The 15,817-nt window shown below is 41.0% G+C and overlaps 1 protein-coding gene across 1 annotated transcript in view; it reads left to right on the forward strand.

Annotated features, from left to right (window-relative positions):
• The window catches only part of dnm1a (dynamin 1a), a 313,554-nt gene that overhangs the window by 186,957 nt on the left and 110,780 nt on the right, over positions 1-15,817 (forward strand). The window contains exons 7-10 of the mRNA XM_067249828.1: positions 5,836-5,978; positions 6,062-6,197; positions 6,370-6,437; positions 6,987-7,125. Coding sequence (XP_067105929.1) covers positions 5,836-5,978; positions 6,062-6,197; positions 6,370-6,437; positions 6,987-7,125 — 486 coding nt within the window. The remainder of the gene's footprint in view (positions 1-5,835; positions 5,979-6,061; positions 6,198-6,369; positions 6,438-6,986; positions 7,126-15,817) is intronic.

Raw genomic sequence — 15,817 nt, forward strand, 5'->3', positions numbered from 1 at the left:
ATCCATTTTGTAGAAACAACAGCTTATTACCTGACTTTTAATTAATCCCTTTTGAAATGGCTCATATGAAAGCTAAAACCCTCCCAAATTATGTTTAATATACTAAAATTAAATTTGCTTCACTGAAGAAAGATTGGTAATTTAATGAACAGATTTTGGCAAGACAAAAGTTTTGTCGCCTACATAGAGTAATGTGAAAATTGAAGAAATAATTGACTTAAAATACAAAAATATGTTGCATAACATCAATGAATTAAGTAGTGGTGCTGTGAGATCCATATTTAATATCTTGTATGACTTCCATGAGCTTGAAGGACTGCATCCATGCGGTTCGACAATGATTCATACAATTTATTGATGAAGTCATCAGGAATAGCAAAGAAAGCAGTCTTACATGCCTCCCAGAGTTCATCAAGATTCTTTGGTTGCGTCTTCTATGCTTCCTCTTTCATTCTACCCCAGACATGCTCAATGATGTTCATGTCTGGTGACTGGGCTGGCCAGTCCTGGAGCACCTTGATCTTCTTTGCCTTGAGGAACTTTGATGTAGAGATGGAAGTATGCGATGGAGCACCATCCTGCTGCAAAATGTGACCCCTTTTATGGTTAGGAATGTAAGAGGTAGTTAATACATCTTGATATTTTAGGCTATTGATATTGCCTTCCACCCTGCAAATCTCTCGCACACCCCCATACTGGATGTAACCCCAGACCATGATTTTTCCGCCACCAAATTTAACTGTTTTCTGAGTGAATCTCGGATCCATGCGGGCTCCAGTAGGTCTCCTGCAATATTTGCGGCGGTTGTGATCAGAATCAGAATTGGTGTTGATTCGCCATGAAAGTTTGCACAAACAAGGAATTTACTTTGGCAGGAGAGCCTACCTAGGCAGCCATTTTCGGCGCCAACTAGAAAGTTACAGCATAACATGAGGAGAGGGGAGGAGAGAAAAAGGCAACCCCCAGACAATGCTCCTACAGGAGTACAGTGTGGGAACAGGCAAAAACCTCAGCACATAAGCCCAACATTTACAAAAACATGTGACTTGCAGTGGGGGGGGGGGGGGGTAGACAAGCAGCATCTGGACCTGCAGCCATGGTAGGCACTGGACACTGGGCGCTGGTGATGTAATTCAACCGAAGATTCATTTGAGAAATCCACCTTCTGCCACTTTTCCAGCGTCCCATCCTTTTAGCAGGCTTTGGGCCTTGGCAAATGCCACACGTTTTTTTAATTGTCTTTTGTTTAGTGCTGGTTTCTGGGCACTGATACGACCATGGAGGCCATTTCGAGACAAAATTCTACAAACTGTCCTGGTTGACACAGGGACTTGAGGTGACCAGGCCTGGTGGAGCTCTGCTGCTGTGAAAAAGGGGATGGCCTTGGATTTCCGAGCCAACAAACGGTCCTCCCAAGCAGTTGTCTTGCGGGGTCTGCCGGACCTGGGCTTGTCAAAAACATCTCATCTCTCACGTCTCTTCAAATCTTTTTCTTTTTCTTTGTACTTGACGCTGAGACACATTGAAGGTGTCAGCCACCTCAGCAGTGGATCTGGTCTTCAGCCTCTTGATAATCACTGCTTTGGTCTCAGGGTAAATCTTAGGCATGTTGTCAGAGGTCAAGTTGCAGTTGATGTGAAGGTCTGGTGTGCTGGGGTTCTTTTTATACACACCCACTAATTGATTGATCAATTATATATCACAGGTGAGGCTGTAATCTAGGATTGGGTGCATCATATGACAAGGCGACAAGACTTTTGTCTTTGCAAAAACTGACTCAGTGGGCTTTAACCAAGCTGTGAACGTTGGAATGCTTTTCAGCAGTTTCGTTTGGCACCAAAACATTATTTCAAAAGCTGTTGGGATTGAAATGAGTCATTTCTTGTAAAAAATTTTTTGATTACAAACATATTTGAGGGGCACTTGAGGTCAACTTGTACCCAAGCGACAAGACTTTTGTCAGAGACTGTAAGTTTCCACGTGCACGCGCACTCTGTCTCTGGGATCGATCATATTGACAGCTGATATGCAGGGGAGGCGACTTCTCACCAATAAATGGCCTTACCTGAAGACATGTGAACCAGACAAACTTTGTATTGCGATCAGATTTTGGCTCCTTGCCGGCAAGCATTAAACTATTGTACTTTCTTTGAATCCGACGACTCTGTGCATTACTTGATAGAGAAATTATCCTAACACTCACATCGGTAGACTCATCCAAGGAAAGAGAAAAGAAACCACCTGAACTGATGTCGTTGATCTGCATCTCCTCTATCTGGCGAGCCATCAGTAGTGCACGATCATGAACCGTTCTCGCTGACAAAGGCATGTCTTCGATTTTTTGGATAATTGCATCCTTGTTTGGGAGGTTGTTAAACAGTTCTTTAGCCACACTGAGCATGCAACCCTTAATGTACTCTCCATCTGTAAATGGTTTGCCGCTCTGCACAATCTCCAGAGCGCCAGCAAAGCTTGCAGAATTCAGATTCCTGCCTTTGTTAGTCCATGCTAGCAGCTGCTGCTGTCCGGTTTGCATTCTCCACTGAAGCTCAGCGCAAACTTTTCTCCCCATCGGGATATTTTGCGGCGAGCGCTGCATGGTGCGTCTCAAAATGTCTCTTAACGTTTGACTTTTTTTGGAGCGAAGCAATACCTTCATTGCAAATGAGACACACCGAGGACCCCGACTTCTCCACAAATGCTAATTGGTCCGTCTATTCCGGCTGGAAGGAACTGTAATCGCTGTCTTTTTTCCTTTTAGCCATCTTGCTCTCGTTGATTTTAATTTAGCTAGCTAGTTGTTTAACTTGACCTTGACATGACGCAGGCCTAACTACGTCGTCCAATTAAAATTCAGCTCTCTGAAAGATAAGCTATACAGGCCAAACGCCGTTGTCAATCATATTACATTTTTTCCCCATTGCTTTGGCTCATTTCACGAAACAGAAATGACATTCTCAAAACAACACGTGCAAACCTCCAAACCACTGGGCAGTTGTTCACAAACGATTGGAATTTTTCATTCCTTTAATCAAATTGCAATTGTATTAGCACATCCTCGTAAATGACAAGTGCACTTGCCTACAGTTTGCACACATTTCAAATGATTTAGCACATCTTTGAAATGGTTAAGTACAATTGCCTTCAGTTAGGCCAATTACCAATTGAATATATCTTGCTGGTCTAAACTGACTGTTGCTTCTCAGTCAAGTGGTTATTCGCTGCAAAACATATTGGCATAATTTCCTTGTGTACATCATCACCTGCACAATAGTTCACTCCACTGTCAAAATCTTTCAGGCACATAATACCATGAAAAACATCATGGTATATACTGTAATATGGATCTCTTGGATCAACTGGTTACAGTCATTGTCAGGTGCAACTAGAACTTTACTAAACAAGGGGACACATCCGATCACCAATCACACAGTAAGTTTAGTTAGTTAGTTAGCTATCCAGGAGTATAAATGCTTCCATCAAATATATAGAGCTTGTCCCAGGCCAGCTCGGGGGCAACATCACCATGTGTGCTGCCATTTCAGGGAATGGTGTAGTCACCCACATTCCCAGTCTTGGCCCATACAATACCCAGAAGCACCTGGTGTTCTTGGACCACCTGCACTCCGATCTTATCCCTCTACATGAGAGCGGTTTGGTAGGGCCTCACTTGCTTACATTTGTCATTGTGTGGGACAATGTAAGCTTCCACCGTGGCCCACTCATCAGGGTTCACTGCCCATCCAAGAATGCTTATGGTGCTCATCACCTTACTCCCCATTCCTCAATCCTATCGAGGAGTTTTTTTCTGCATGTAGGTGGAGGGTCTATGAGCATTGGGCTCAAAACCAGAGGTCCCTGCTCCAGGCAATGGATGCTGCTTGTGATCATGTCACAGCAGACCAGTGTAGGGGATGGTTGCGGCATGCACAATGATTCTTCTCCTGTTGCATCGCAAGGGAGAACATCAGATGTGATGTCGATGAAATCTGTGGCCAGACAGACAGGAGCGTGAGGATGAGCAGGAAAGTGAGGACGACAACTAGTGAAACTCCAGCTTTGCTTTACTTTCTTACTGTATGTGTTGGTAGTGTAGGTTATACATAATGTTAGTTTTGATGTGCTTATTGTATGACATTATATTGTGCTGTACACATTTCATGTTACAGTAACCACAATGTATGGCAATTACAGTAACAATTTCCAAAGCAGTGTGTGTGCAGTATGTGATGTGAAACCTTGTAGGCTACTTTGAATTACTGTAATCTTTTTTCTGTTAGATACACATTTACATTTTAAATGTATTCACTTAGCAGACGTTTTTATCCAAAGCGACTTCCAAGAGAGAACTTTACAAAAGTGCATAAGGTCAATGATCATAAACAATGAGGTAGCCCCAAAAACATTGTGGGTAGCCAAAACATGAAGCATACATTGTGAAAAGCAAATAAGTGCCAATGGGAAGAAACATAGTTCTTGAAGGTGGAGAGGTGATTCCACCATTGGGCGGCCAGACAGGAGAAGAGCTTGGGTTGGGAGCGGGCGCTCTTGAGAGGTGGGACCACCAGACGGTTGTCAGAAGACCGTAGGTGGTGGGTGGGGGTGTAAGGCTGGAGGAGAGACTTGATGTTGTCGGGTGCAGTCCCATTCACCAATCGGAAGGTCAGTACCAGGGTCTTGAATCTGATACGGGCCGTGATGGGAAGCCAGTGGAGGGAGATGAGGAGCGGGGTAACATGGGAGCGTCTGGGTAGATTGAAGACACATAGTATTCTGGAAAGAAAACATCTACTACAGTAACTGTAGCACAGTGCACATGAGGGATATTTTTAAAATCCACTGCCATACTGACAAAACATCTAATCATTTTGACCTGCAGTGTTTACAAAATGCCAAAGGGACTTTTCATTTTGGGGTCACTGACTATTTGTATGAGAAAAGGATTTAGTTTTGACTGATGAGTTGTCTGTTTTAGGAGAAAGATGACCCTTTGCAGGTGTGCCATGGTGTTTTGCTGAACCATCTAGGTTATTTTGGCAAATGTATTTAAAGCTTTGAGAATGTCCTCTTTTTTCTCGAGAGATGGGCCAAATCAATAGAGAAGGAACTTTTCATTTTGGGGGCACTGACTATTTATATGAGAAAATGATTTGGTTTTGAAGCATGAGTTAATTGTTTTGGGTGAGATATGACCTTTTGAAGGTGATCTATGTATTTGTGCTGAACCATATAGGCTATTTTGTCAAATGCACTTAGAGCTTTGAGAATGTCATTTCTGTTTCAAGAATTGAGCCAAAGCAATGGAGAAAAACCGTAAGCTGCGAGTCTCTTACCTAAATATTTTGAACATATTTTATTTAATTTTACACATTCATAATTATACATGAATCAAGTATTTTAATAGTTTAAAAATAATTTTATCATCATGTTTGAGGGTGTATTTTCAGTCAACATTTTAAAATTGGGAGAGGTTCCCAACCCATGATATAATGCCTCATGCATCCCCAGCCAAACTGGCTAGTAAGTCTTTATTAACACCCGCCAAAATGAATTTTAACCCTCATTTGGCGGGTTGGCGGGTGTTAATTTAGAAACCTGGTCTCGAGCAAAGAAAGTTTGGGAACCCCTGCAATAGGTTGTGCTATGCCAAAGGCAAGCACACCTAATTATTTAAAATATACAGAAATATTAGTTGTACAATTTAAGTAATAAAATGGAACCATCTGCAACGGACGCAAGCACATCTCACAATTTCCACAGAAATTGTTCCCTCTCTAGTTTCTTCAGGAATATTTGGTCAAGTGTTCTAACCCACTTTAACCTTTCACCCCACAGCAATTGACAAATCACATCCGGGATACCCTGCCAGGGCTGCGGACCAAATTGCAGGGTCAACTGTTGTCAATAGAAAAGGAAGTAGAGGAGTACAAGAACTTCAGACCTGACGACCCCTCTCGAAAGACAAAGGCACTACTGCAGTAAGTAGAAAGAGAGACACACACATGTATTTGCACACATACCCACACATAACCTAACTATTCCCTGCTCCCTTTTTCTTCAGGATGGTGCAGCAGTTCTCGGTGGACTTTGAGAAGCGTATTGAAGGTTCAGGTGATCAAATAGACACATATGAGCTGTCAGGAGGTGCTAGGATCAACCGCATCTTTCATGAGCGTTTTCCCTTTGAGCTGGTTAAGGTGTGTTTTAGTCTGCTGTGTAATCTGGAAAGCTAAGGATTGTTTACTCAAAATTTACAAGAGATAGCTGTGATAACAAAAAATTGTGGAATTGGCAAACTTCAAAGTTTTATATTAGAGTTTTTGTTTTTCATAGATAAGATTGGTGTGTGTCCTGTGTGTGTCCTTTCAGATGGAGTTTGATGAGAAGGAACTTCGCAAGGAGATCAGTTACGCAATCAAAAATATCCATGGCATCAGGCACGTTTGTCCCCCCATCTCCTTCCCTCTGTCTGTCTGGATGAGACTGTTGCACACTGATGACGTCAGAAAAAAAATATTTCACTCAATTAATTAACACATGAATGTATAACATGTATACATTTGAAAATGGTAATCTGGAAGCAGAGAAACAGCAGATGTATTGGTACCTTTTCATGTGTGGTGAATGGACGTTTATGTTTAGACTAATCCAATGCAAGGAAGAAGACTGAACTTCATTAACCGTGTCCTAATATTTTCCCGGGCCATATCTGCCTTCCACAATGGCCTTCTGTTGTTATTGTGTGAATGCCCATATGAAAAGGTTAAAATTCTCTCATGGAAAATAAAGTAAAAATACAAATCAGGAGACATATCTATGCATTAGATTTAATTCTATAGTTTTATATAGTTTTAGATTCCTTTTAACCATTCCTTGTCTTTTGTGAGCTAAATCAACACTTTTCTCTCTACCCAACCCTTCTCCTTTCCTCCTCTCCTTCTCATCCCCCTTTTCTCTTTCTTTGTGTTTTTCTCTCTGTTGAGTAGAACGGGCCTCTTCACTCCGGACATGGCCTTTGAGACCATTGTGAAAAGACAGATTGGGAAGATCAAAGAGCCATGCACAAAATGTGTGGATTTGGTCATTACTGAGCTAGTCACTACTGTTAGGCAGTGTACCAAGAAGGTAAAATGGCTGAAAGAAACAGTACTATTAATACAACCCCTCCCCTCGACCACCACTATAAAATCCTCTTGCTGCCACATTGTGACCGTCTTGCCCTCTTCACCCTTTGCTGTCTGTTAGCAGTAGGGGGAGTAGGAATGCCTACTGTAGCCATGGCTGCTGCTTTGATGGGCTTTGACATGGCCATTGATTAAAAAGGGTTTTTGAATGTAAGATTTAACTCAATGTGGCTTCTTTAGAAATTAAGTTACTGCATAATTACTGTAACATTCTCGTCTCTAATACTTTTACTGACAACAATATTTCTTACTTTTACAAAGAATCGAGCATTAATTTTTAGGGGCAATTCTAGCTTTGGAGGCCCTCTAGGACACTGGGCCAAATAAGTGATGCAAGGACAGGAGAAGAGGAAGAAAGACGGAAGGAGAAAGCATGATAGTATGTCTGTGTTCCGGGACCAAAAGCATGACATTTTGACCTGCAGTGTTTACACAATGCCAAAGGGACTTTTCATTTTGGGGGCACTGACTATTTGTATGAGAAAATGTTGAAATTTTGACTGATGAGTTGTCTGTTTTGGGAGTGATATGACCTTTTGCTGGTGATTTGCTGAACCATCTAGGTTATTTTGGCAACTGTATTTAAAGCTTTGAGAATGTCCTTTTTTCTAGAGAGAGATGAGCCACAGCAATCGAGAAGGAACTTTTCATTTTGGGGCCATTGACTATTTACAGTTAGGTCCATAAGTATTTGGACATTGACACAATTTTCATCATTTTGGCTCTGTATACCACCACAATGGATTTGAAATGAAACAATCAAGATGTGCTTAAAGTGCAGACTTTCAGCTTTAATTTCAGGGTATTTACATCCAAATCAGGTGAACGGTGTAGGAATTACAACACATTTTATATGTGGCCCCCCCCTTTTTAAGGGACCAAAAATAATTGGACAAACTAACATAATCATAAATCTAATTGTCACTTTTAATACTTGGTTGCAAATCCTTTGCAGTCAATGACAGCCTGAAGTCTGGAACCCATAGACATCACCAGACGCTGGGTTTCGTCCCTGGTGATGCTCTGCCAGGCCTCTACTGCAACTGTCTTTAGTTCCTGCTTGTTCTTGGGGCATTTTCCATTCAGTTTTGTCTTTAGCAAGTGAAATGCATGCTCAATTGGATTTAGGTCAGGTGATTGACTTGGCCATTGCAGAACATTCCACTTCTTTGCCTTAAAAAACTCTTTGGTTGCTTTCGCAGTATGCTTCGGGTCATTGTCCATCTGCACTGTGAAGCGCCGTCCTATGAGTTCTGAAGCATTTGGCTGAATCTGAGCAGATAATATTGCCCGAAACACTTCAGAATTCATCCTACTGCTTTTGTCAGCAGTCACATCATCGATAAATACAAGGGAACCAGTTCCATTGGCAGCCATACATGCCCACGCCATAACACTACCTCCACCATGCTTCACTGATGAGGTGGTATGCTTTGGATCATGAGCAGTTCCTTCCCTTCTCCATACTCTTCTCTTCCCATCATTCTGGTACAAGTTGATCTTGGTCTCATCTGTCCATAGGATGTTGTTCCAGAACTGTACAGGCTCTTTTAGATGTTTTTTGGCAAACTCTAATCTGGTCTTCCTGTTTTTGAGACTCACCAATGGTTTACATCTTGTGGTGAACCCCCTGTATTTACTCTGGTGAAGTCTTCTCTTAATTGTTGACTTTGACACAGATACCCCTACCTCCTGGAGAGTGTTCTTGATCTGGCCAACTGTTGTGAAGGGGTTTTTCTTCACCAGGGAAAGAATTCTTCTGTCATCCACCACAGTTGTTTTCCGTGGTCTTCCGGGTCTTTTGGTGTTGCTGAGCTCACCAGTGCGTTCTTTCTTTTTAAGAATTTACCAAACAGTTGATTTGGCCACACCTAATGTTTTTGCTATCTCTCTGATAGGTTTGTTTTGATTTTTCAGCCTAACGATGGCTTGCTTCACTGATGGTGACAGCTCTTTGGACTTCATATTGAGAGTTGACAGCAACAGATTCCAAACACAAATACCATACTTGAAATGAACTCTAGACCTTTTATCTGCTCCTTGTCAATGAAATAACAAACTCCCTTTATGAGGGAATAACATACACCTGGCCATGGAACAGCTGAGCGGCCAATTGTCCAATTACTTTTGGTCCCTTAAAAAGGGGGGGGCCACATATAAAATGTATTGTAATTCCTACACCGTTCACCCGATTTGGATGTAAATACCCTGAAATTAAAGCTGAAAGTCTGCACTTAAAGCACATCTTGATTGTTTCATTTCAAATCCATTGTGGTGGTATACAGAGCCAAAATGATGAAAATTGTGTCAATGTCCAAATACTTATGGACCTAACTGTATATTATAAAATTATTTGGTTTTGAAGCATGAGTTAACTTTTTTGGGTGAGATATTACCTTTTGAAGGTGATCTATGTAGTTGTGCTGAACCATATAGGCTATTTTGCCAAATGCACTTAGAGCTTTGAGAATGTAATTTCTGTTTCAAGAATTGAGCCAAAGCAATGGAGAAAAACTGTAATACAGAACTGTGAGACATAAAGGCAAAACATTCCCACCATGACATCTTACCCATGGACGTAAAATACTGAAGATATCCAACACAAAAACATGTTAAAATAAAAAAATGCAATTTAACATAGAGTAAATATCAAGAGTAGGCTATTTTTAAAGGTCAATAACTGTACAAAGATTCAGACCCACCAGCAACTATGCTAACTGTAACGATACAGCAGATATTTAAGTATATAATTCATAAGGGTGAGCGAGTACACTATTATCTGTATTTACATTTACATTTATTCATTTAGTAGACGCTGTTATCCAAAGCGACTTCCAAGAGAGAGCTTTACAAAGTGCATAGGTCACTGATCATAACAACAAGATAGCCAAAAAACATCGCGAGTAGCCAAAACATGAAGCACACATTGTGAACAACCAAAGTAAGTGCCAACGGGAAGAACCATAAGAGCATGTAGTTAAACAAGTTACAATTAAAAAACCTGAACCGCTATAAGTGCAAGTGTACCTGTGGAAAAAAGCAAGCAACAGTAATAAAACAATATATCACAGCGAGAACAAAAATTTAAAACAGTTACCACTAACCACAAGAGCAACAAGTCTCTAAGCAAGAGTCATTGTGATCCTTGAGGAAACTACCATTGGGTCAAGCGAACCATTCCTAAGTACCGTTGTACTCCCGGGAACAAGTGCGTCTTGAGCCTTTTCTTGAAGGTGGAGAGACAGTCAGTATCTCTGATGGAGGTGGGGAGTTGATTCCACCACTGGGGGGCCAGACAGGAGAAGAGCTTGTGTTGGGACCGGGCGGTCTTGAGCGGTGGGACCACCAGGCGGTTGTCTGAAGAAGACCGTAGGTGACGGGTGGGGGTATAAGGCTGCAGGAGAGACTTGATGTAGACGGGTGCAGTCCCGTTCACTGCTCGGAAGGTCAATACCAGGGTCTTGAATCTGATACGGTGTGCTGTGTGCTCATGCCTTTGGCAAGCACAACCATTGTTCTCTCTCATATATATTTATTATTATTTTCCCACCCCTAAAAAAACACGAATATTTGCACTACATAGACAATCGAAGACAACGTCGGTGTCAAAATGTTTGTCTTGGTCCCGATTGCTTGTATTCGCGCGAACGTTCCGTTTGACGGTTTAGGCTTGAATGACGTTTTTGTGGCAAAAAGTGCATTGTGTGGCAAAAGGGAACTCAGTGCTAGTGTAACACAAGGACGCCGTCAGCAACGACGCCGTCAGCAACAACGCCGTCAGCAACGACGCATAGTTGTTACTTGTAGGCGGTTAGGGGGTCAATGGTTCCCTGATAATCGCTAGATACCGCTTTCATTCATTTATCCTACGTGTTGATAGTTGGTGACTATTTCATTAGAAAGTTTGTTGTAGCCTTTCAATTATTCAGCATAGTGTAATTTATTATAAAGGACGTCACACACCTTGTGTTAGACCGGGGGTACTGAATAGGCGGACCGCGGTGCGGATCCGGACCCAGACGCAATACTATTTGGACGGAAGCCAAAATTATTTAGTCATGATCCAAGCAAGTTTTCATTGGTGCGTGGTTTCACGCCTATATTGTTTTCCTATGTGGTTTCTACCTTCTGTGTCCAATCCAAAGATCCAATCAGGAGCTGTAATAGTAATCACCATGACAACTCACTCACTCAACGTTGGCCACAACCTCTGTGGGTCACGCAGGTTGTGTGTGTTATTCGCAACAACGCAGGCTAATCGATTTGCTAACGGTAGCCTACCTGTTTCTTCCTTAGCAAAAATCATGGCGTGACAAAACCCAGCAAATAACGAAAAGTTGATTCCGAAAATCGCACATTTCAGACAGAATGGACTGACAAGTATGCATTTGTGTTGCTGGTGGGGAGCACAAAACCAATGTGTTTAATCTGCGATGAGACGGTTGCCCTTGTCAAACGTGGTAGAGCTAATGTGAAACAAACATTCCTATGACACAAAGCATAGACACTTTGAACAAATTACCCTCAGAACTCTGAGGTAAGGGCCAGAAAAAACAACCATCACTGTTACGGACCCTGGACTGAATGGAAATTTGGTGAGTGAAAGTGTGAGTTTCTAATTGATTACCCCTGGGTTAGACTGTAGTTGGTCTATAAATGGAGTCAGGTGGCTGAGTGGTTAGGGAATCGGGCTGGTAATCTGAAAGTTGCCAGTTCGATTCCCGGCCATGCAAAATGATGTTGTGTCCTTGCGCATGGCACTTCACACTACTTGCCTCGGGGGAATGTCCCTGTACTTACTGTAAGTCACTGGATAAGAGCGTCTGCTAAATGTAAATGCGTAGCCCGACATGACCAACACTCTATTGACGGCTGACAATGATCACGTTGTTATCGCCATAACACAGGAACATCACAACAATGGTCTGATAGATCCATTTATCCTGGCAAAACATGTATTGTTCTTCATCTATTGTCACTGCACGGTCCAAGTACTGCATGAGTATGAGGGGCAAGTGTAACTTGTTTGGAAATTTTCAAATTTCTTCAGAAATTCGTCCTTTACTGTGACATTGGTACTCTAGTTCCCAGTGTGGATCACGGGCTACGGCACATTGTGTGCAAATGAAATTTGCATTTGAAAAAGCTGTAATATTTCAGATGTAGGCTAGAATATTTATTTAATGTGATATCCCATCCCTCCCTTCTAATCACCAAGTAGTGAATCGGCATATTGGTCACAAGTCAAGTAAGTAAGTAAGTAAGACTTTATTTATATAGCACATTTCATACAAGAATTGTAGCTCAAGGTGCTTTACATAAAATCAATAAAAATAATAATACAAGTGATAAAAGTAATAATTAAAATAGCAAATTATAACAACAATAATATAACTAATAAAAGTAGTAAAACCCTTCTAAAATAAAATTACTTAAATGCTTCTGTAAAAAGGTAGGTTTTAAGCTGTCTTTTAAAAATGTCTAGAGTGTTTGCTTCCTTAATATTTATGGTAATTTGTTCCATAGTTTTGGGGCGTAATTGACAAAGGCCGAATCACCAATCTTCTTATGACTGCTTCTGGTGACCTCTAATAGGCCTGCATTTGATGATCGCAGTGTTCTAGCTGGTGTGTAGTTTATAAGGGAGTTAGCAATGTAGCTAGGTCCTTGTCCGTGTAGAGCTTTGTATGTGAGGAAAAGGACCTTAAAGTCAATTCTGAAGGTAACGGGGAGCAAGTGTAAAGTAGCTAGGACAGGACTAATGTGTTCTCTCCTTTTAGTTTTGGTTAATAATCTAGCTGCTGAATTTTGAATGAGCTCTAGTCTTTCAGTGGTTTTCTTGGGAAGACCAGTGAAAAGTGCGTTACAGTAGTCCAGCCGGCTGGATATAAAAGCATGAATTAACTTCTCTGCATCATTTTGGTTTATGAATGGTCGTACCTTTGCTATATTCCTCAGGTGAAAGAAAGCTGTTTTGGTCACTTTATTAATGTGAGAGTTGAAATTCAAATCTGAGTCCACGATTACACCGAGACTCGTCACCTCTGGTTTAAGACAGGGGGTTAAGCCTCCTAGATTCTTAGTAAGCATCTCTCTTTTGGATTTGGAGCCACATAGGACTTCGTTTTGTCTTCATTTAATTTAAGAAAGTTATCATTCATCCATTTGTTTATTGCCAACAGGCAGTTGGTAACGGAATTGATGGCCGTTGCATCGTTGGGTTCAGTGGATATATATAGTTGTGTGTCATCCGCATAGCTATGGAAATCTATGTTATGTTCTCTGATTATGTCGCCGAGTGGTAACATATAAAGAGAAAAAAGTAATGGACCTAAGCAGCTTCCTTGAGCAACCCCGTAGCAGTTCTCATGTTTCTTGGACCTATGATCTCCTAAACTAACATAAAACTTCCTTCCTGTGATATATGATTTCATCCAGTTCAATACACTATCCGTGAACCCAATAAGCTTTTCCAGTCTATTGATTAGGATGTCGTGATCAATGGTATCAAATGCTGCACTGAGATCTAACAGGATAAGGATAGAGACTTTATTTGCATCAGAGTTTAGTCTGAAGTCGCTAATTATTTTGGTGAGAGCAGTTTCAGTACTGTGATATTTCCTGAAACCTGACTGCGAGACTTCCAGGATGTTATTTTCTTCAAGAAAAGATTTTAATTGGACTAAAACTATCTTTTCCAGTACTTTACTAATAAACGGAAGGTTTGATATTGGTCTGTAATTTGCAAGTAGACCGTTATCCAATTTGGGTTTCTTTAATAGGGGCTTTACAACAGCTGTTTTGAAGGCATCTGGGAAGACGCCAGTTCTAAGGGATGTGTTTATAATCTCTAGCACCGGACCTGAGACACTATCAAACACTCGCTTAAAGAATGTTGTGGGTATAGGATCAATATCTGAGGTTGTGGAGTTTCGCTGACAATTTTGGAAAGTTCACTAAGTGTGATACAGGTAAATGTGCTCATGGTTATGTTGCAGAATCTACTGATGTCAGTTTCGACCCCACTATTAATAATACTAGCTCTGATCAAAGTTATTTTGTTCTTGAAGAACAAAGCAAGCTCTTCACATTTAACTGCTGAGGATGGAGGTGGAGCAGGGACAGTGTTTAGCAGCTGGTCAATGGTGGAGAAAAGAACTCTGGAATTTCTGGCATTTTCTGTAATAATGTTGGAGAAATATTCTCTCCTTGCTAGACGGATGGTTTTGTTATAGGTGGTTAGTGTATCTTTGTAAATATTGTAGTGGATAGTGACCTTTGTTTTCCTCCATTTTCTCTCTTCTGCATTTTCTTTTCGTTTCACTAACATTTTTATTTCTCAGCCATGGGGAGGTTCTGCTTGTGCACTTCTTTTTGGTTTTCAGTGATGCAACAGAGTCTAACACAGATAATAGTGCATCATTGAGGTTCTCTACCGTTTCATTCAGAGAGCAATCATGGTTAGTCGGCTCATATAGAGCAAATTGTTCAGAAAATGTCATCATAGCTGTATCGTCTAAATATCTTCTATGGACTAAGAATAATTTTTTGGTTTTTGTTAGGATAATTTCCACATTAAAAAGTATATAATGATGGTCTGAGAGGGGTAGATCAGTTATTGAAATATTATTGATATTTAGTCCAGTTGTTATCACTAGATCTAGTGTGTTTCCGTGCCGGTGTGTTGGGTCTGTTATGTGTTGAGTTAGATTGAAACTGTCAACGAGATTTAAGAGTTAAATAGTTCTTGGGTCTGCTTTTTTATTTACTTGGATATTTAAGTCTCCGTTTAAAACTACTTTGTCATATCTAGTGACACATAGTGATAATAGTTCAGAGAATTCTTGTATGAATATTGGCGAGTGCTTGGGTGGCCGATATATAATAACAAAAAGTATTGATTCGGTTTTGAGCTCTATAGCAAGATATTCATATGATGTAAATTCACCTAGCTCAGTGATTTTGAACAACAGTTTAGAGGAGAAAATAGCTGCGACTCCTCCACCTTTTTTTTATGTCCTTGAAACTTGGTGAAAGCTGTAATCGGGCGGACACGCTTCTATCAAAGTTGCTGTTGCCGTGTCATTGTTTAGCCAGATTTCTGTTAGACAGTTGCAGTCTAAGTTGTTTTCTTTGACCAGATCATTAACTAGAAATGTTTTGTTATTTAGTGATCTAACATTTAGAAGGGCCAGTTTCATCTGTGGGGTATTAACAGATAAAACAGGGGTAGATAAATCTGTTGGAAGAATATGGATAGTTCTGTGACTTCTAACACTAGTTTCAGGTTTGTAACCATGCATTTTACCATGCCATTTTCTGTTTGTGATGATGACCGGTATGTCCAATGAAATAACATGGTGGCTGTCCTAGCGTAGCTTTTCTTTGGGAAAGTCTGTGTCACTGAGCTGTTCCATCACAAGGGAATTCATCCGGGGGGTGCAGATCTGTGCAGGGCCCATGTCCTTGCAGAAGGCTGTTTGAATGTTCTGTTCTGTTCCATGTGAGGTTGTTTGGGATGCGTCAGTCAGCTTAGACACAACAGGGATAGGGAGAGAAACTTGATTTGTGGTCAGGAGCACGTGATTGATGTTTGCTGTTAGTAGTCGAGATCCTCTACGGTTTGGGTGGAG

The sequence above is a fragment of the Osmerus mordax genome, chromosome 14 (assembly GCF_038355195.1).
Source record: "Osmerus mordax isolate fOsmMor3 chromosome 14, fOsmMor3.pri, whole genome shotgun sequence".
Taxonomy (NCBI): Eukaryota; Metazoa; Chordata; class Actinopteri; order Osmeriformes; family Osmeridae; genus Osmerus; species Osmerus mordax.